This window comes from Pelophylax lessonae (assembly GCF_965119305.1).
Source record: "Pelophylax lessonae genome assembly, chromosome: 2".
Lineage (NCBI taxonomy): Eukaryota > Metazoa > Chordata > Amphibia > Anura > Ranidae > Pelophylax > Pelophylax lessonae.
The window spans coordinates 526,610,327-526,627,161 of NC_138769.1; the positions used below are offsets into that span (position 1 = coordinate 526,610,327).

Consider the following 16,835-nt stretch of genomic DNA (forward strand, 5'->3'; position numbering starts at 1 on the left):
GGCCTGGGACACAGGGAAGGCAACACAATGTCTTCATTCAAATGACAGTCAGGGACCACCTTAGGAAGGAATGATGGACAAAAGCAAAGCACCACCTTAGCCTTGTGAAGCACCATAAGGTGAACGACAGGATAACGCCATCAGTTCCGACACCCTGCATTCAGAGATGATAGCCACCAAAGAAGGCCACCTTCTGGGGCAACGTAAGCAGGGAAATCTCCAGAATATTTTCAAAAGAGAAGCTTCAGTAGAGCTGAAAGCACCACATTACGATTCCAAGGTGGCAACAGAGCCCGCAGTGAAGGAAACAAATGTCGGACACCCTGAAAAAAAGGTACGCACCAGAGAGTGTGTGGCCAAAGGTCATTGGGAAAAAAACGCCAAAACCTGATACCTAGCCCTTGATGGTAACTCAAGGCCAATTTTTGTTCAACTTTGTTCAACTTTTCAATTTTGTTCGTTGAAGGAAGATTAAGATCTGATCCCTTGAGAAGGAGCGAGGATGGACCTCAAGAAACTCACACCACGTGATGTATGTCTTTCATGTACGATGGTAGATCTTCCTGGAGGCAGATTTCCAAGCTTTTAACACCGTAGGAATCACAGATTCAAACAAACCTCCACCCTTCAGCACCTGGCATTCAACAGCCAAGCCGTTAAAGCCAGCGACTGTAAAGCAGGATGGAAGACTGGTCCTTGGGACAGCAGATATTTCCTGAGAGAAAGTCCCCAAGGAGCATCAGCGATCAGCCATACCAGATCGGCATACCAAGACCGGCGATACCAGCCTGGAGCCACTAGAATGACCAGAATCCCTTACACCTTAATTCTGCACAGGAGTCGTGTCAGAAGTTTGGGAGGGCTGGAACAAATCAGTCAGCCCACCTTAGAATGCCGGCTACTTCCTGAGTCGCCAGGATACTTTGGAGTTCCAGTACACTAATCGGCAGTCTGAGTCCAGACCCCCTGAGCATGTCTGTGCCGAGGATGCCTACCCAACCGGACAGGCTGGCATCCGTAGAGACAACCAACCAGTACAGAAGGAGAAGGATTTTCCCTGTCGAAGTGCCAGAGGGTGAAGCCACACATAGAGACCGTCGATCCTTGACCCATTTTACCCTAATCTCTTTGGCAGGGTTATTGTGTGGAACTGTGCAAACAGACCACCTCGAGGGTGGACACCATCAGGCCCACCACGCGCATGCAAGCCCAGAGGGATGACTGTCTGCTGAACAACAGAAGCTGAATTGCCTCCTGCAATGTCTGGATTTTTTCCAGAGTCTGACCCAGTCCAGTGGGGCTATGTCGCGGCCAACCTAGCACGGAGTTGCAGGCTGCACGCGCTCACTGGCTGGACTGGGGGGACCCTAAGTATCTATATTATCCAGTTTGTCGCCCATTCCAGCACTTGTTTGTAGTTCTCACAGGAACAAAATAATAAGAGGAAACAAATTCCATTTAAAATGAAAAAATTGGCAAGGCCAGAGATTCCAGCAATTCCAAAAATGCTCTCTGCCTATAGCTGAGAGTGAGTGTATACCCCCTGGGACTGCCCAAAGGCGTAGTCAAGCTTTTTCCTGCTTAGTGTCCTACTCCTGTAGGGGGCAGTATAACCCAATGGTTAAGAAGAATCAGGAGCTGTGTCTGTGAAGGACAGAGAGGAAAAGAGAAATTAAATATCTCAGGGTAATTATTTCTATTTATCTTAGAGCACACAATTCTAAAGATCTGCTACCCCTACTTCAGAAATTTAAATCACAGGGTAGATCATGGTGCAAGCTGCCACTTTCTGTGGCTGGCCGCATCAATCTAATAAAAATTATATGGATGCCACAGTTCAAAACTTTAAGGAAATAACTAAGATCTTCCGGGAACCTGATATGGTGTAATAAGCCTGCTAGAATTAACATTGGATTGTTTGTAAGAACTTACCGTAAAATCCTTTTCTCTGAGTCCTTTGACTGACGCAGCTCTCAATGCTTCTTGACTAGTAGGTTATGCGCCATGTACAGGAGTAGACTAGGCAGTAAAAACTTTTCACTCAACACGCCTATAGGGGCTATCCCTCATAACATAACACCAGACACACTGTGCCCTCAGATCAGTTTCGTAGCAAGCAGTGAAAGAAGACAGAACCAACCCCATTCTAGAGGGGCGGGAGCTGCGTCTGTCAAAGGACTCAGAGAAAAGGATTTTATGGTAAGTTCTTACAAAAATCCAATTTTCTCTATCGTCCTTTGACAGACGCAGCTCTCAATGCTTCCTCACTATTGGGACGTCTCAAAGCAGTATAGGCATGAGGGGTGGGAAGAACGCAACCAAAACTGTTAACGCATTTCCAAAGCTAAAAACTTAGCCAACTGGGTAACAAAAAGCTCAGGCCGAACCAACATGAGCTTACCCCCAAAACAAAAAATTCAACCCTGTAAGGAGAAAAGAACCAAGTCTCTTCTAAACAGCAGCCTGCAAAACCTTGCGGCCAAAAGAGGCATCTAAGGATGCTATCCAATCAACTTTGTAGAATTTTATAAAAGTATGTACAGACGACCAAGTCTCCGCTTTACACACTTGAGCAACAGATGCCTGATGGCGAAAAGCCCAAGAGGCATTTAGCGCTTTAGTAGAATGAGCCTTCACTGGGAAAGGAGGAACCTGACTCTTCAATGAATAGGCCTGAACAATCGTCTGCCATATCCATTCGGAAATGGTCGCAGCAGACGCAACCGGACCCTTACGAGATCCCTCAGTAAGGACAAACGGAGAATCAGATGCCCTAATAGGCTCTGTGGCCGACAGGATAACCCTGATCGCCCGAACCACAGCCAGAAAATGCAAGGTAAATTCCTTGGGATGCTTAGGCTTAGAACAGAACGAAGGCAAAACAATATATTCATTGAGGTGGAAATCAGACACCTTAGGAAGGAAAGACTGATTAGGTCATAGAACAACCTTACCTCTATGAACGACCAAGTAAAGCGAATGACAGGAAAGTGCCGCCAACTCAGGCACTATGTGGGCACAAGTGATAGCCACTAGAAAGGCGACCTGAGACAGCAAAGGCAGAGATATGTCCCTATATTTACAAACGGAGGCCGTTGAAGAACCGAGAAGACCAAGTTCAGATCCCACGGAAGCAAAGGTGATCTCCTTGGCGGAGCCAGATGACGCACCCCTTGAATAAAGGCGCGGATCAAGGAATTAGTCGCCAACAGGCGTTGGAAGTAAACGGCTAAGGCCGACACTTGACCTTTAATTATGCCTAAAGCCAAATGTTGCTCAACTCCTTTCTGCAAGAAAACCAAGACTCTTGACACCGAAAACGAGCGAGGATGCAATTTTTGCGATTCACACCAGGCAATATACATCTTCCAAGTACGATAATAAATCTTCCTGGAAGTCGCCTGTCTAGCCTTTAACATGGTAGGAATCACACAATCAGAGAGACCCCTGTCTCTCAACACCTGGCCTTCAACAGCCACGCCATTAAAGCCAGTGACCATAAAGCAGGATGGAAGATTGGACCTTGAGACAGCAGATCCTCTCTCAGAGGCAGCCGTCAAGGAGGCTCAACGACCATCTTTACCAGATCTGCGTACCAAGACCGGCAAAGCCAGTCTGAAGCTACCAGAATCACCGGCCCCTTTTCCACCACCAACCTTCAGAGGAACCTCGACAACAGCTGTATCGGAGGAAAGGCATAAAGCAGCCGATATTGGCTTCAAGGTACCACCAATGTGCCTGTGGCGTCAGCTAGCGGGTCTCGAGCCCTGGCCACAAACCTCGGTAACTTTTTGTACAGACAAGACGCAAATAGATTAACCCCCATCGGGCACACAGGAGGTGAAAAACCTCCGGATGCAGGGACCATTCTCCCTGATCCTGACGACTCAGGTAATCCGCCTGCCAATTCTCCACACCGGGAATGTGATCTGCGGAGAGAGCCAGAACATGGTCCTCTGCCTAAGTCAGAATCTCGGCCACTTCCCTGGCCATCCGGACACCCTTGGTGCCCCCTTGATGATTTATGTAAGCCACGCCCGTGGCATTGTCGAATTGTACCGGAACCGGAAGACCGTGCAACCGAGGCATCCAATTGAGCAGGCAGAGCTTGATCGCCCTGAGCTTTAGGACATTTATCGGTAAGGAGGATTCCTCCGTTGACCAGCTTCCCTGGGCACAGAGGTTGTCCAGCACACCACCCCAGCTCGACAGACTGGCATCTGTGGTGACCACCGTCCACAACAATGGTAGGAAGGACCTGCCCTGGTTCAGAGCGAGTGACTGAAACCACCACGAGAGCTCCAACCTCGTGAGACGGCTTAGACATATTCTGTCTAAGGAAAGCGGATCCTTGTCCCGTTAGACAAGAAGCTCTTTTGTAGAGGTCTTGTGTGAAATGGAGCAAACGGGACCACCTCGAAGGTCGACACCATCAGCCCCAGAGACCTCATACAAGTCAGCAGGGAGGAGAGATCGGTGTCCCTCAGCAACCTGATCTCTCTCTGCAAGTCCGAAGTGTTTCCCCTTTGGGAGAAAGACCCTCGCCAGAGAGGAGTCCAAAATCATACCCAGGTAATCCAAGTGCCCTGATGGGATCAGCACGGACTGCTTGAAATTGATGGTCCCCCCGAACTCCTGAAGGGTCTGAACCGTGATAGACAGGTCACCCAACAGGGTCTGAAGAGAACTTGCCCTCAACAGGAGATGGTCCAGATATCTGAGAATTGCAATCCCCTTTTTGCGGAGCAAGGCTAACACTGGGCCAAAACCTTGGTGAATACTCTGGGAGCGGAGGCTAGACCCAGAGTATTCCACAAAATTGGAAGTGCTCCTCCACCACTGCGAAACGGAGATACCGCAGATGACCCCCGTAAATAGGGATGTGCAGATACGCATCTTTCATATCGATGGAGGCCAGAAAGTCCCCTAGATGTAAAGACGCTACCACCGACCCAATGGATGCCATCCGAAACTTCTGCACCTGCAAAAAGCGGTGCAGTGATTTGAGGTCCAGAATTGGACGCACCATGCCCTCCTTTTTGGGCACTGTAAACGGGTTTGAAGAAAAACCTTGAAAACATTTCTGCTGAGGAACCAGCACAATCACTCCCTGTGCAAGGAGAGCCTGCAATGCCTCCCTGAGATCCTTCAATCGATCCGGAGACAGACGGAGATCTGATTGAGACAAACTGCCTGCTGGACGAGACCGAAATAGGATCTTGTACCCTGAACGAATCAGTTCTTGAACCCATTTATCCTAATCAGACTTCCAGGGATCCTGAAAGTAACGCAGATGTCCCCCCACCCCAGAATCGGGTGAGGACGCCCCTTCATACAGAAGAGAATTTGTCCACAGAAACCGATTGGCTAATCTTGGGCTTACCCGACCAAGCCTTTCCATTTCCATCAGAGGCTCTGAATGGTTTACCTTCTGCTTGCGCCCTTGAGGCACGAAAAAAAACGCCTGTGGACGCGAATACAGGTTTAAGTATCGAACCCGCCAGCAATTGCAGGTGGCAGGAAAGGGGGTCCACTCATCTGTCCACCGGGTCCATAAACACTAGGGGGTCTTCCCCAGGTACGACAGTAGCTCTGTTCTGGAAACAGGGTGATCCACCTTATTTGAGACTGAGTCAGCAAAGGGATAACGGCGTTTAAAGAGCTTTTGCACCACTAGCACGTGCTTAATGCGCCATTGCTCATTCACCATATTGTGACATATTGTGTCTTCGGGACAAGGGAACACCTGGCCAGACTTCTGGGTTTTGGGGGAGCCAAAAACGACCCGCTGTCCTGGCTGTGTGGGCTCATCATCCATTTGCAATGTTTCCCTTACAGAAAGAATCAGTGCTTCCACCATAACGAGTTCCCCGCGCTGCAGCCGAGGAGGACCTATCCTCCTGGCCATCTGACTGCAAGGACAGGGATATCTCAGGAATGGGATTGTCCGTGGTGAGCATATCAGGTTCAAAATCAGAGGAATGAGAAGGCAGTGGCCGTTTCTGGGTAGCGACTTGTTTGCCACAAAGTCCACCTTTGACGCCAGATTTTTCAAAGCTGCAGACCGAGACATGAAAGACTGCGATCTGGAGGTTCAGCAAGCACATTAATAAAGTCTGAGGGGGAATTTTTACCTTGGGACTGTCAGCGGCATGCCCTTATAATTAATATTAATCACCTGCTGGCCTGGGGATTCAAACTCACAACCTTTTGTTTGCAAGTCAGTTACTCTATCAGCTAGGCCACCCATCTTTATTTGCTTTATTTTACCAATACATTTTAGCAGAATTACACTATATTTTGCTCTTTTTGGTTCATTTCTATTATCCTGGCCGAATTGGAGTTTTTCTGGTGTTGACATACCTGCTACAAGATTACACTGGGGCATCCGAGGACATCACACTGTTCTGGATAACCCACCTTACACCATACAAGTCGGTTTGACCCAGGTGCTATATGGTAATTGGGTCCTATCCCTCTGGTGAGCGCATATAATCTTCATTCCCTGCCGGTGTTGGGATCTACCGGGCACTGTGATCACTTACTGTTAAATTGGACACTTTTTTGTCACCATTTTTACTTGGGATTGTTATTATAGATTTATTTCAGCTCAATTTCACTTGGAACTGTGTTTGATTTTATTATGCAAGGTTTTTATGCACTTTTTTATTATAGTTGTTTGGTCAACTTTTTTGTCAGTCGTTTGTGCAAGCAGCTTATTTCACGGTTAGCGCAGTATTTTTTTTTTTTCCACGGGCTCTGCTCCGACACAGCTCACCTCCCACCCTGAGTGGGGGTGCTGCCAGCCAAAGAGGGGTACGCTGCGACTCAGGGCATTCCAGGTCAATGCGTCCCTGCGAGGCATACGCTTGCAGGCTCATCTCCATCCACTGGGGCTCCGCCGTGGCAAGACCTGGGCGGATCACAACCTGCTCACGCTCGTTGGCCAAGATGGGAGACCGTAAGGATCTAGATTATCCAGTGCCAAAACTCAGCTCGGCTTTCGCTTGTAGTTCACCAGGAGGATCCCACTGACACTAGCTAGCAATAGTGAGTAAAGAGAAATAAAAATAAACATTCTGAAAAGAATATGAAAACTGAGACCAAAGCCCCAGCAGGAAACCTAGGTCCTACTCCTTAACTAGGCAGCAAGAAACTGATCTGAGAGCACAGTGTATCTGGGGTTATGTCGTGAGGGACAGCCCCTACAGGCATGTCGAGTGAAAAGTTTTCACTGCCTAGTCTACTCCTGTAGATGGTGCATAACCCAATAGTGAAGAAGCATTGAGAGCTGCGTCTGTCAAAGGACGATAGACAATCTCCAAACGATCAAGGGGGGCTATCAGCATCAGATTCCTGGGCATATTTTTTGGCGTTTCAAATTCAGCATCTTGCAGGTTGGGAAACGGATGGTTTACACACATAATATACTTACCTATTTATTTTGCAATTGCAATCCTTTGCTGGCTTTAGGATCCACTACTCCACCCTTAACCAATTTACTTATCATACACTATATCTGATATGCAAGGCTTGGCAGTCTACTAAAAAAAAAAAGCTGGGCATTTTAGGTTACAGTAGATTTCCGCCACTGGTCGAACAGAGCATTTCCGAAAATCCTACAATTGGTAGGGTTCTCCAGATGGGAACGTGCGGGGATTACTATCCTGGTGCAGCTGTATTCTGATGGGGTACTGAAAACATAAAAAACTCTGTACTTAATATAATCTAGATTGAAAATGTTTTTTTAAATATTTACAACTCAGACATGCTCTGACGACTCAAGGTCTGGTCTCAACAGTCTCCTTTTTCTCTATTCCTATTTTGGACAGTATAACTGAAGCAAATACTATGAAGGGCCTCATAACTAAGGTTTATACGTGATTATCTGAAAAGCTTTCTAATATTACTGTACCATGTAGGCAAAGATGGGAGGTGGAAACTGATGTGATTCTAGTGGATACATGGGATCAAATATTACAGAATGTACAACTTGCTTCAATATCTCCCACCCATAGACTGACTTAATTTTTTATTCTAAATAAAGCTTATCGTACCCCAGAACTGTTGCACAGGGTAGGCAGGAGATAAAACTCAGAATGTGCAAGATGAGCTCAATCCCCTGGCTCCTTTATGCACTTTTGGAGATGCCCAAAATTATTTAGGTGCTGGCAGGAATATATGGATATACTAAACTATGTATAGAACACACCATGGTGACTCTAGACCATGTTTTATTACTTTTGTGCTAAGTAGATCCCAATAGCATGGATCCTGATCAGATAGTGGTTATTATAAGATCTCTTTTATAGCACGTAAGCTTCTTGTTGGGTCTCACCCAATCCTGCTACCTCTGGGGACTGAATTTGGGAAATTAATAAACACACCTATGTTCAACGTAATGTCTTTTGCAAATTTAAATTTGAAAGGATCTGGAGTAAAATGGACTGTTGCATCACGTTCTAATTTCAATTAATATGGTTTATAAATAGTGCATGTGGCAACAGTGGGCGGGGGGATGCTGTCAAAGATCCATATACCATCTGTTTCAGAATTTTTCCCAATATTTTTGTATTTCTGAATAATTTTGTATATCAGTTAATTTTTCTGAAAATTTTTACTTGTGAATATCTTGGGACAATTTCAAAAGCATCAATGTTGATATTGCTTGGAATAGCGAATTGACTTTGATGTTTTCTTGTTATAAAGAATTTTAAAAATAAAATTGGATTAAAAAAAAAAGAAGAAGAAGTAAAGGCAAGGATCTGAAGTAGAAATGCCAACTTGGTGTTTTGGGTATTTTGGTTAGGATTATATTTTTTTTAACATCTAGAGGGGGATCCACAAGGGGGAATTGTGTTAAATATGTAAAAGCTGAGGCATCTGTATCAATTTTAATACATTTATTCTGACAATCACTGACCGGGCCAAATTTAGAGATTATAATGTCCTATGCACACATGAATGTTTTGGCACTCCATTGCATCCATACACCAGGTGACAATACCTCGTGCTGGGAGCCCTTGAGGAGGTTTAGGTTTGTTGCCAGCTATTAGGAAGTTAAGTGCCGCCTCCATATTGTTGCTGTAATCCATAAGAGCTTGTCTGGCTGCCTCTTTACTGAAGCCCATCTCTGTGATGTGCCTTAGCGCCTTTTCATCAACCTGCAACAAAATAAAGCCAAGGAATAAATGTAATAACCAACATTCAATTTCTTATTCCAGTTGCAAGATTGTCACTAAGACTATAATCAAATTTCCCTAGCTTTTTTTGCAAAGCACTATGAAACTTTGTTTTCATAGAAATGCAATATCAGATCCCTAGCAAACAATACCAATTATATAGTCTGATAGTGCTCTGATAAAACAAAGAATTTAAAGAGCAGAAACAAATAGTAGTTTAAATAAAACATCATTTACAGTGATATGAAGATGTGAAAATGTAGCTGTTATAGAGATACAAAGAGAAACAATGTCTCAAATAAATCCTAACAGGATTTTAAAAAAAGGACAGATTTACTGTTGTTTCCTCAAATTTGCACATTAAAGCTGAAACATTATATTGATCTTACAGTTTTCTTCACTGTATTTTTCTGCTTCCTGAAAGGCCACTTATTTAGTTGCTTCAGACTAGAGCAATTTTCAGATGTAATTAGATTATTGAGTGACAAATCATATGCAACGTCTTAAAAGGCTTCTGGGATAAAATGTACTCAGAATGCGGCTTAAGATCATCCAAATAGAACATCTATTATCGAGATACACACAGAGTGTTGCATGATATTTTATTAGCATGTCCAATCGAAACATCATCATCGTTGACACACAGTGCTGACAAGGCAACCACAGCTTTAAACTAAATTTATTTTTGTACCCTAGGCATTGATTGATCAATTAATTTACAATTCAACACCACACATTGCTATCTTTGCTTACATTCTGAGTATCACAACATCACCGAGTTACCTATACAGATCAAGAGGTTATTAATAATTAAGTAATTTGTTCATACTTTTTGTGTCAGCATGAAACTAGCAGTACATGCAAAAGCAATGTCAATTGTGTTATCTAAACATGTTTTTTAAAGCATACACACATAGATGACAAACAGGAGATTAAAACGTTTTTTTTATGTATTTTGCATATCTATACTTGTAAAAGGACAATCCTGGATTCAAGATGGGTCAAAGGCATGAATAAAATATTCACATTGCTTCAAAACTTACATTTTGATAACAAGTATACACCTTTAGTTTTAAAGAGCAATTATAGACAAGTCATATATCAAATGCCAGTAAGAAAAGTGTTTTCAAATATATAGAGGTCAAGCTATAGAAAATAACAAACCTAGGGGGTTGGGAGCATATCCCAAGCATCGGCTATAAGCCATGTTGGTCATTGGGATGAAAGCATCTCTACAGGCTGAGGTAGTAAGCAAAGACTTCTCCAAACTCCAGTACTGTCAGTTACCAGTTACGGGATGGTACAGTGGATGCAGAGATAGATGGCAATGAGTGCCACATCCTATTAACTAAACTGTATAGATGCAAGAGAAACATGGACTTTTTTAGGCACATATGTGTAAAATCCAAAAAGTTTATTCAAAAACAAGACAAAATACATATCATATATGAAACCATATAAAATTAACCTAGTGTGATTGAATATATCAAAAATAGAGTTGCGCTAAAACTAGTGAAGAATAAGTCCCAACAGTCCACATGCAATCAATTGCTCAATATGCGTAGAAAACTGTAGAATCTTGATAGCAATAGTATGTAAATGCAGCAATACAAAATGTGGGAGGTACTAATAGGACATCCACCCAGGTGATAAACCGACAAAGACAGAGTGAATTCCCAGCCACCATATACTGCCTGTTACCGGACAAAAGTGGATCTGGAGCAGTGAGTGGTTAAGGACCACTGCAACCTTTCACAGAATCATACAGCTCCCAGCGCTTCCGCTTCAAGATGTTGTTGTACAATCCTATTCAGACTCCTATAGGTGCCGCATCTCACATGTATTGGGGGATAATAAACAAAAGGGACAGGCCCATAGTGCATTATCTTTAAACAACCTTTATTTGGGTATACACACAATTATGCACTAACCCATTTGATGTATAACAAGCACATATCACAGCAGATAGTAATCAGCCTGAGTCTGTCCCGCAGTGTTCCTTCCGCAAACCAAAAAGATGATCATTGTTCACGCATAGAACTATTGGTATAACACTGCACCATGTTATTTTTGAGTGTGTAGCCTCATTTAAAGTCCCCCGGCAAATGCATTTACTGCTCGTTGCAACAAAGGTAGGACAGTTGTACAGCACTATATTCCCAACAAAAAGGGGTTTCACAAAGTGTGAGGATCTGCAATATAAAAGATCCTTAGTTAACCAAAAGAGCATCTAAATTATTCATAGAATGTGTATAGTAAAACTAACACTGGAATAGAGGCAGGGATAAAGGTAGCCAGAGCAGGGCCAAACAGCGCTATCCATATTCCAGGGTCACCAAGGATCGTCACACGTCCTGCACATAAAAGTAGATGGCAGGGTCTGATGCTGGATAAGGCCCACAACTGCGCCTAATATGTGCGTCCCGGTCGGGGCGTCCATGGTGTCTCCCAACTTGGCCGGTCTGAAGTGCACATGCCCGAGTCGCACATCGCGCATGCGTGAACAATCAACGACTGCTCGCCCATAGAGCTGGCTAGGACGGAGCAGCTTACTTAGGAGGAGGAATTCCCAGGGTGCAGCGCCCTTTGATGTAACCTCCAAATGCATAAACCCTTATCCCCAATCCAAGAGATGAGGTGGGGACAACTAGGCTGCGGCTTTACGCCCGCACATATGCCAACCAAGGCTAAGGATGCACGATTCAACACAAAGGCATTGACCTCCAACACAGCTATATAAACAAAAATCAGTTTATCAGAGCATATAGTTAGTACAAAAAGAAAAATAAACAAATAGAACAGACATTCTATATGGACAACCCTCATTAGATGGTCATAGTTCAAACCCGTTGGATGTAATATTTATTTCGTCGTATATATATATATATATAATCATTCCACATACGCTGGGGTCATTGCGAGGAAGAGCTTTTTATGCCTCCCTCTATGTCCCACTAGTGGAGACATGTGGGGTATGTGTCTCCATATAGTACTTACCTTTCTCTGCTTTTAGAAGGTGGTGTGTCTCACTTTCTCTACTTCTTGTCTACAGTTCCATCCCTATGTATATAAGGGACACTTTACTATACCATGGTGTTGGTATCATGTGCACCCCCACATTTGCCCTTGTCTTCCCTGCATGCCGGTTTCCTCCTTTGGACCTCGAGCACAGTTTCTCCATTTTTAGTCTACTTATTAGTAAAAAATGTTTAAACATGTTATGAAATGTACTTTTTACTTGCTTGGTTTTTTTCTATCCATCTAGAATACTAAATGAGCTCCTGAAGAAGTGAAATATCGCAAAACATGTCAAGGTTCTAATATTGATGCTGACCATTCCCAACTGTATTGGCTAACACTATTGGGCCCTGGGTTGCCAGTTGATCCCAGGTAGCGTTAGCTTGTGGTTTGGTCCGTTACTCAATCACGCTAGGTTAATTTTATATGGATATATATATATATATATATATATATATATATATATATATATATATATGATATGTATTTTGTCTTGTTTTTGAGTAAACTTTTTGGATTTTACACATAGTACATGCTCGGTTGGAAACCCGATTTTCAGAGAAGGAGAAGAGAGGGTCAAGAGTACATTATTCATTTCTTTTGATTGAATGTCCTTAGTCTATTTTCTCATAGGATTGTACTTAGTCTATTTTCTCTTTGGATTGAAAATTCCTAGGATATTATTTTCTTAGGAGCAAATGTTCTTAGGCTATTTTCACTTTGGATTAATATATTCCACACAGAAATTCATACAATAACATTGATAATAGTGAACACATTCTAAATACATTTGATTTATTAACTTTGGAAAAAAACAGGATCTGCTAAAAGATTCAATTTTGGCAAGGGACAACTTTAATATCTGCAAATAATCGTTTGCACATATTACAATTTGCAGGGCTGTTATTTGCAAATTTTGCGCAAATGCTAACTATTGTATATCTCATTGTTTTTTTTTTTTGTTACAGTGCTCGTGTGTGCAAATGAAAGGTACTTTATATTGAAGATCTTCGCACAATGAAATAAGAGAAGAATGACAAAACACAGACAAAGAGAAAAAGAAACTGATATTAAATCAAAAACAGAGCTGGACTGGAGAGGGGGCAGTATTGCAGTTAAAGACATATACTGATCTAAAGTCAATTTTATAATTAACTTCTGTCGAAGGAAAATGTTGTAAAATGTTCCATTAAACAGTGCTGTCTGGATACAACGTCTGATGGGGGACGGGGTGGATGGCTTTGAGTAACTTAAAAGTCATAGCTAGGAACACAGAAAGAGGGCATCAGTAGGGGGAAAGATGGGTAATGACAAAACAAGACAGAAATAGAGTGATGAGAGAAAGGGAGATTTAGGGCAGAACAGGAGATACAAATAGGTGTTAGGTAAAAATTGAGAGGGAAAAAAAGAGAAGCAAAGAAGTAAAAAACAAAAAAAAAAAAACACATGTATGGAGAGAAACAGATGTAGCTAGACAATAGAGAGAAAAGAAAGAGTAAAGAGTAATAGAGCAGATCGATCAAATGTATTGTCATTGTAAATAAAGTGTACAATAAAATTTCAAAAAGTAACTCCTCACAAGTTTTAAAAATCATAAACAATACTTCACACACACATAAAACATTATACAAAATACATCCATAAAACATTATACAAAATAAACACCCCTAAAATCACAAACCACTAACCTGACCAGTTGGTTACCTAGCTTAAAGTAGTTATAAAGGCAGAAGGTTTTTTTTACCTCAAAGTGGTTGTAAACCTCAGAAATGAAATATTAACCAAGCATATTAATCTATAGTGTGTAATTGTCTCAATCCAGAGCAGTAAGTGTAATTTCTGTCTGCTGCCACGTGAAAAATGTTGACAGAGGAGGGACCTCCAGCTGATTTATAGCTTCAGCTATGTTCCTGTGTGCCGGGTGAAGTGAAGGGAATGTCTCCCTTCCCTCCAATCAGCTCTCAGAGCTTGCCTCACTGCGTTCTGCGGAGTGTAGCTTCAGCTCTCCGACCTCTATTTTCTAACAGCTCAGACAAGTTTTACAAATTCTGCACTTTGAATGGCTGAAGAGAAGAGAAGACTGCAGATAAATTAGTACAAATTATGCATGAGGATTTGTTTCATTTCTCTGTATTGCCTGAGGCCGTTTCTTCACTGAGTACATATGAAGGTTTACAACCACTTTATTGCATTCTATGCATGAAGGTAAAATACTGTACCTTCTGCAGGCAGTTTTCATCCACCCCATCTTATAGTTACCTGAGCACGATCTCGATTCAGCGATGGGCACATGAGCAGAGGGTTTCATGCTTCTAATTGGCTCACACACATTAGAAGGAGCCTGCTGCTGTCAATCACAGCTGGTGACAGGGAACGGGGGCAGGGCAGAGTCCTGCTGCGTGTGTCAAAAAATGCAGATAGTGAGACTCAGGAGCAAGCCCGCACAAGTGCCAACATAGCAAGTGACTTGCTATAGGGGTGTTCGGGAGGTGGGAGGAGCATTGGCAGGGGACCCTAGATGATGAGGATTGGAACTGCTTTGCACAAAGCAGGTAAGTATGACATGTTTGTTATTTAAAAGAACAAAATAATTATGTTTAGAATCACTTTAAGTTAATTTCACATGTATGGCCCCAATAGACCAATGGGAATCATCTATTTGTACTAGTTTTAATATTCCTATATTGTCTGGCTGATGGTAATAGAGCGGAGAGAGAGAAAGAAAGAGTGAGTGTGTGAGTTGGGGGGAATATAAGTGACAGAGGAGAAATCGTATTTGCTTTTGTTCATGATGTTATTATGCAATGCTTTGTTTTGTAGTTAAACCTTACCAGCTCACGATACACTCCTTCTGATCTGCCTTCACTTTTGATTATCTTCTCTTTCTGGAAAGCTTCCCTATTACGATTCCCTCCAGCACCTGTATTGAGATTGCTTGCAGCAATACCACCTCCTCCAAACGTCTTGGTCTAGAGATAAGAAAGGCTGTGTTAAAAAGAAAAACTCCTTTCTAAACTCATCCTAAAGATTAAGTCATTACACAGGATGCAACAAATCCACAGGAGCTTCATTTTTTATTATTGAGCTGCACCTACTGATAAATAATATGCTAATTTCCATAAAATGGAACAATAATCCACTCATTGGCTGCTTCTTTCTTGTCAACGTTTCAAGCTGTAAAAATAAGTTATATAATGTTCATGTTTATGTGCTACTCTGAGCTGAATCATAACAATAAAGGCAAATGGAAAACCATATAGCAGGATATAAAATAACATGAGCATTAAACTAGCCAAGTTCCAGGGATTTTACTCCGAGTTCAAGTTTCTGCAGTTTCCAGGGGAGGATATAAGTCAGCAGCATCCAAAAATGCCAGAAAATGCGATCATTGTGTCAATCAGCTTCCAGCAAGCTAATCAGGATACTGATGCACACATTATTAAGACTTATTTATAGAAAACAAGATGGGGTGTTGGCATCCATATGTTCTAAGACAGCCAACAAAGCAACATAAACAAACAGGCTCTTGTTTATCAAGTAGTGCTCTCTGTTGGACTGTCGAATCAGAATAAGCCTTAAAACAGGATAATATTTCGAAAATCAGCAAAGTCTATGGTGTTTAAGACATAAATATTCTATAAACGTTCGCTTGTGAGCTTTCACTGCACTGCAATCCCTTTCATGCCTGCAATATCTTCTACAATTTTTAAGATTTAAAAACAGAACAAAAACAGTCTACAGCAAGCTGTACACAAACTGCTTTACCTAAAAATGTACTTAACTTGCAAGTTACATTTCTAAGATGTTATTTATTGGGACAGTAATCACAGCAATATTTACAGACCATACCTGATTTATTATTTAATAAAGCACAAAAACACTGTGCACAATTATTAGCCAAGTATTTTGACCTAATAATCATTTTTATGCATATTGTTCAACTCCAAGGTGCATAAACTTGAATGCTTATTGAATTTAGGCATTTCAGATGTAGTGTATTTTTATAATGAGGGGGGGGGGTGTGGCCTAAAGAGATCAACACCCTATGTTAAGGTGTGCATAATTATTAGGTAGCTTCTTTTCCTCCGGCAAAATAGGGCAAAAAAGAGATTTAACTGACTCTGAAAAGTCAAAAATTGTAAAAAGTCTTTAAGAGGGATGCAGCCCTCTTGAAATTCCAAAGATAGTGGGGCATGATCACAGAGCTATCAAACATTTTGTTGCAAATAGTCAACAGGGTCGCAAGAAAAGTGTTGAGAAAACAAGACGCAAATTAACTGCCAAAGATTTGGGAAAAATCAAACATGAAGCTACCAGGAACCCATTATCCTCCAGTGATGTCATATTCCAGAACTGCAATCTACCTAGAGTGCTCAGAAGTACAAGGTATTGAGTGCTGAGAGACATGCCTAAGGTAAGGAAGGCTGAAACCTGACCACCACCGAACAAGACACATAAGCTGAAACATCAAGACTGGGCCAAGAAATATCTGAAGACAGATTTTTGAAATGTTTTAAGGGCTGATGAGATGAGAGTGACTCTTGACTGGCCAGATGGATGGGCCTGTGGCTGGATCAGTAATGGGCACAGAGTTCAACTTTGACTCAGACGCCAGCAAGGTGTAGGTGGAGTACT

General features: G+C 42.3%; 1 protein-coding gene across 1 annotated transcript in view; it reads right to left on the reverse strand.

Annotated features, from left to right (window-relative positions):
• Positions 1 to 16,835, reverse strand: part of TDRD3 (tudor domain containing 3) — a 565,755-nt gene that overhangs the window by 136,859 nt on the left and 412,061 nt on the right. Inside the window, exons 8-9 of the mRNA XM_082246772.1 lie at positions 15,032 to 15,169; positions 9,008 to 9,164 (exon numbers count right to left, since the gene is read on the reverse strand). Coding sequence (XP_082102898.1) covers positions 9,008 to 9,164; positions 15,032 to 15,169 — 295 coding nt within the window. The remainder of the gene's footprint in view (positions 1 to 9,007; positions 9,165 to 15,031; positions 15,170 to 16,835) is intronic.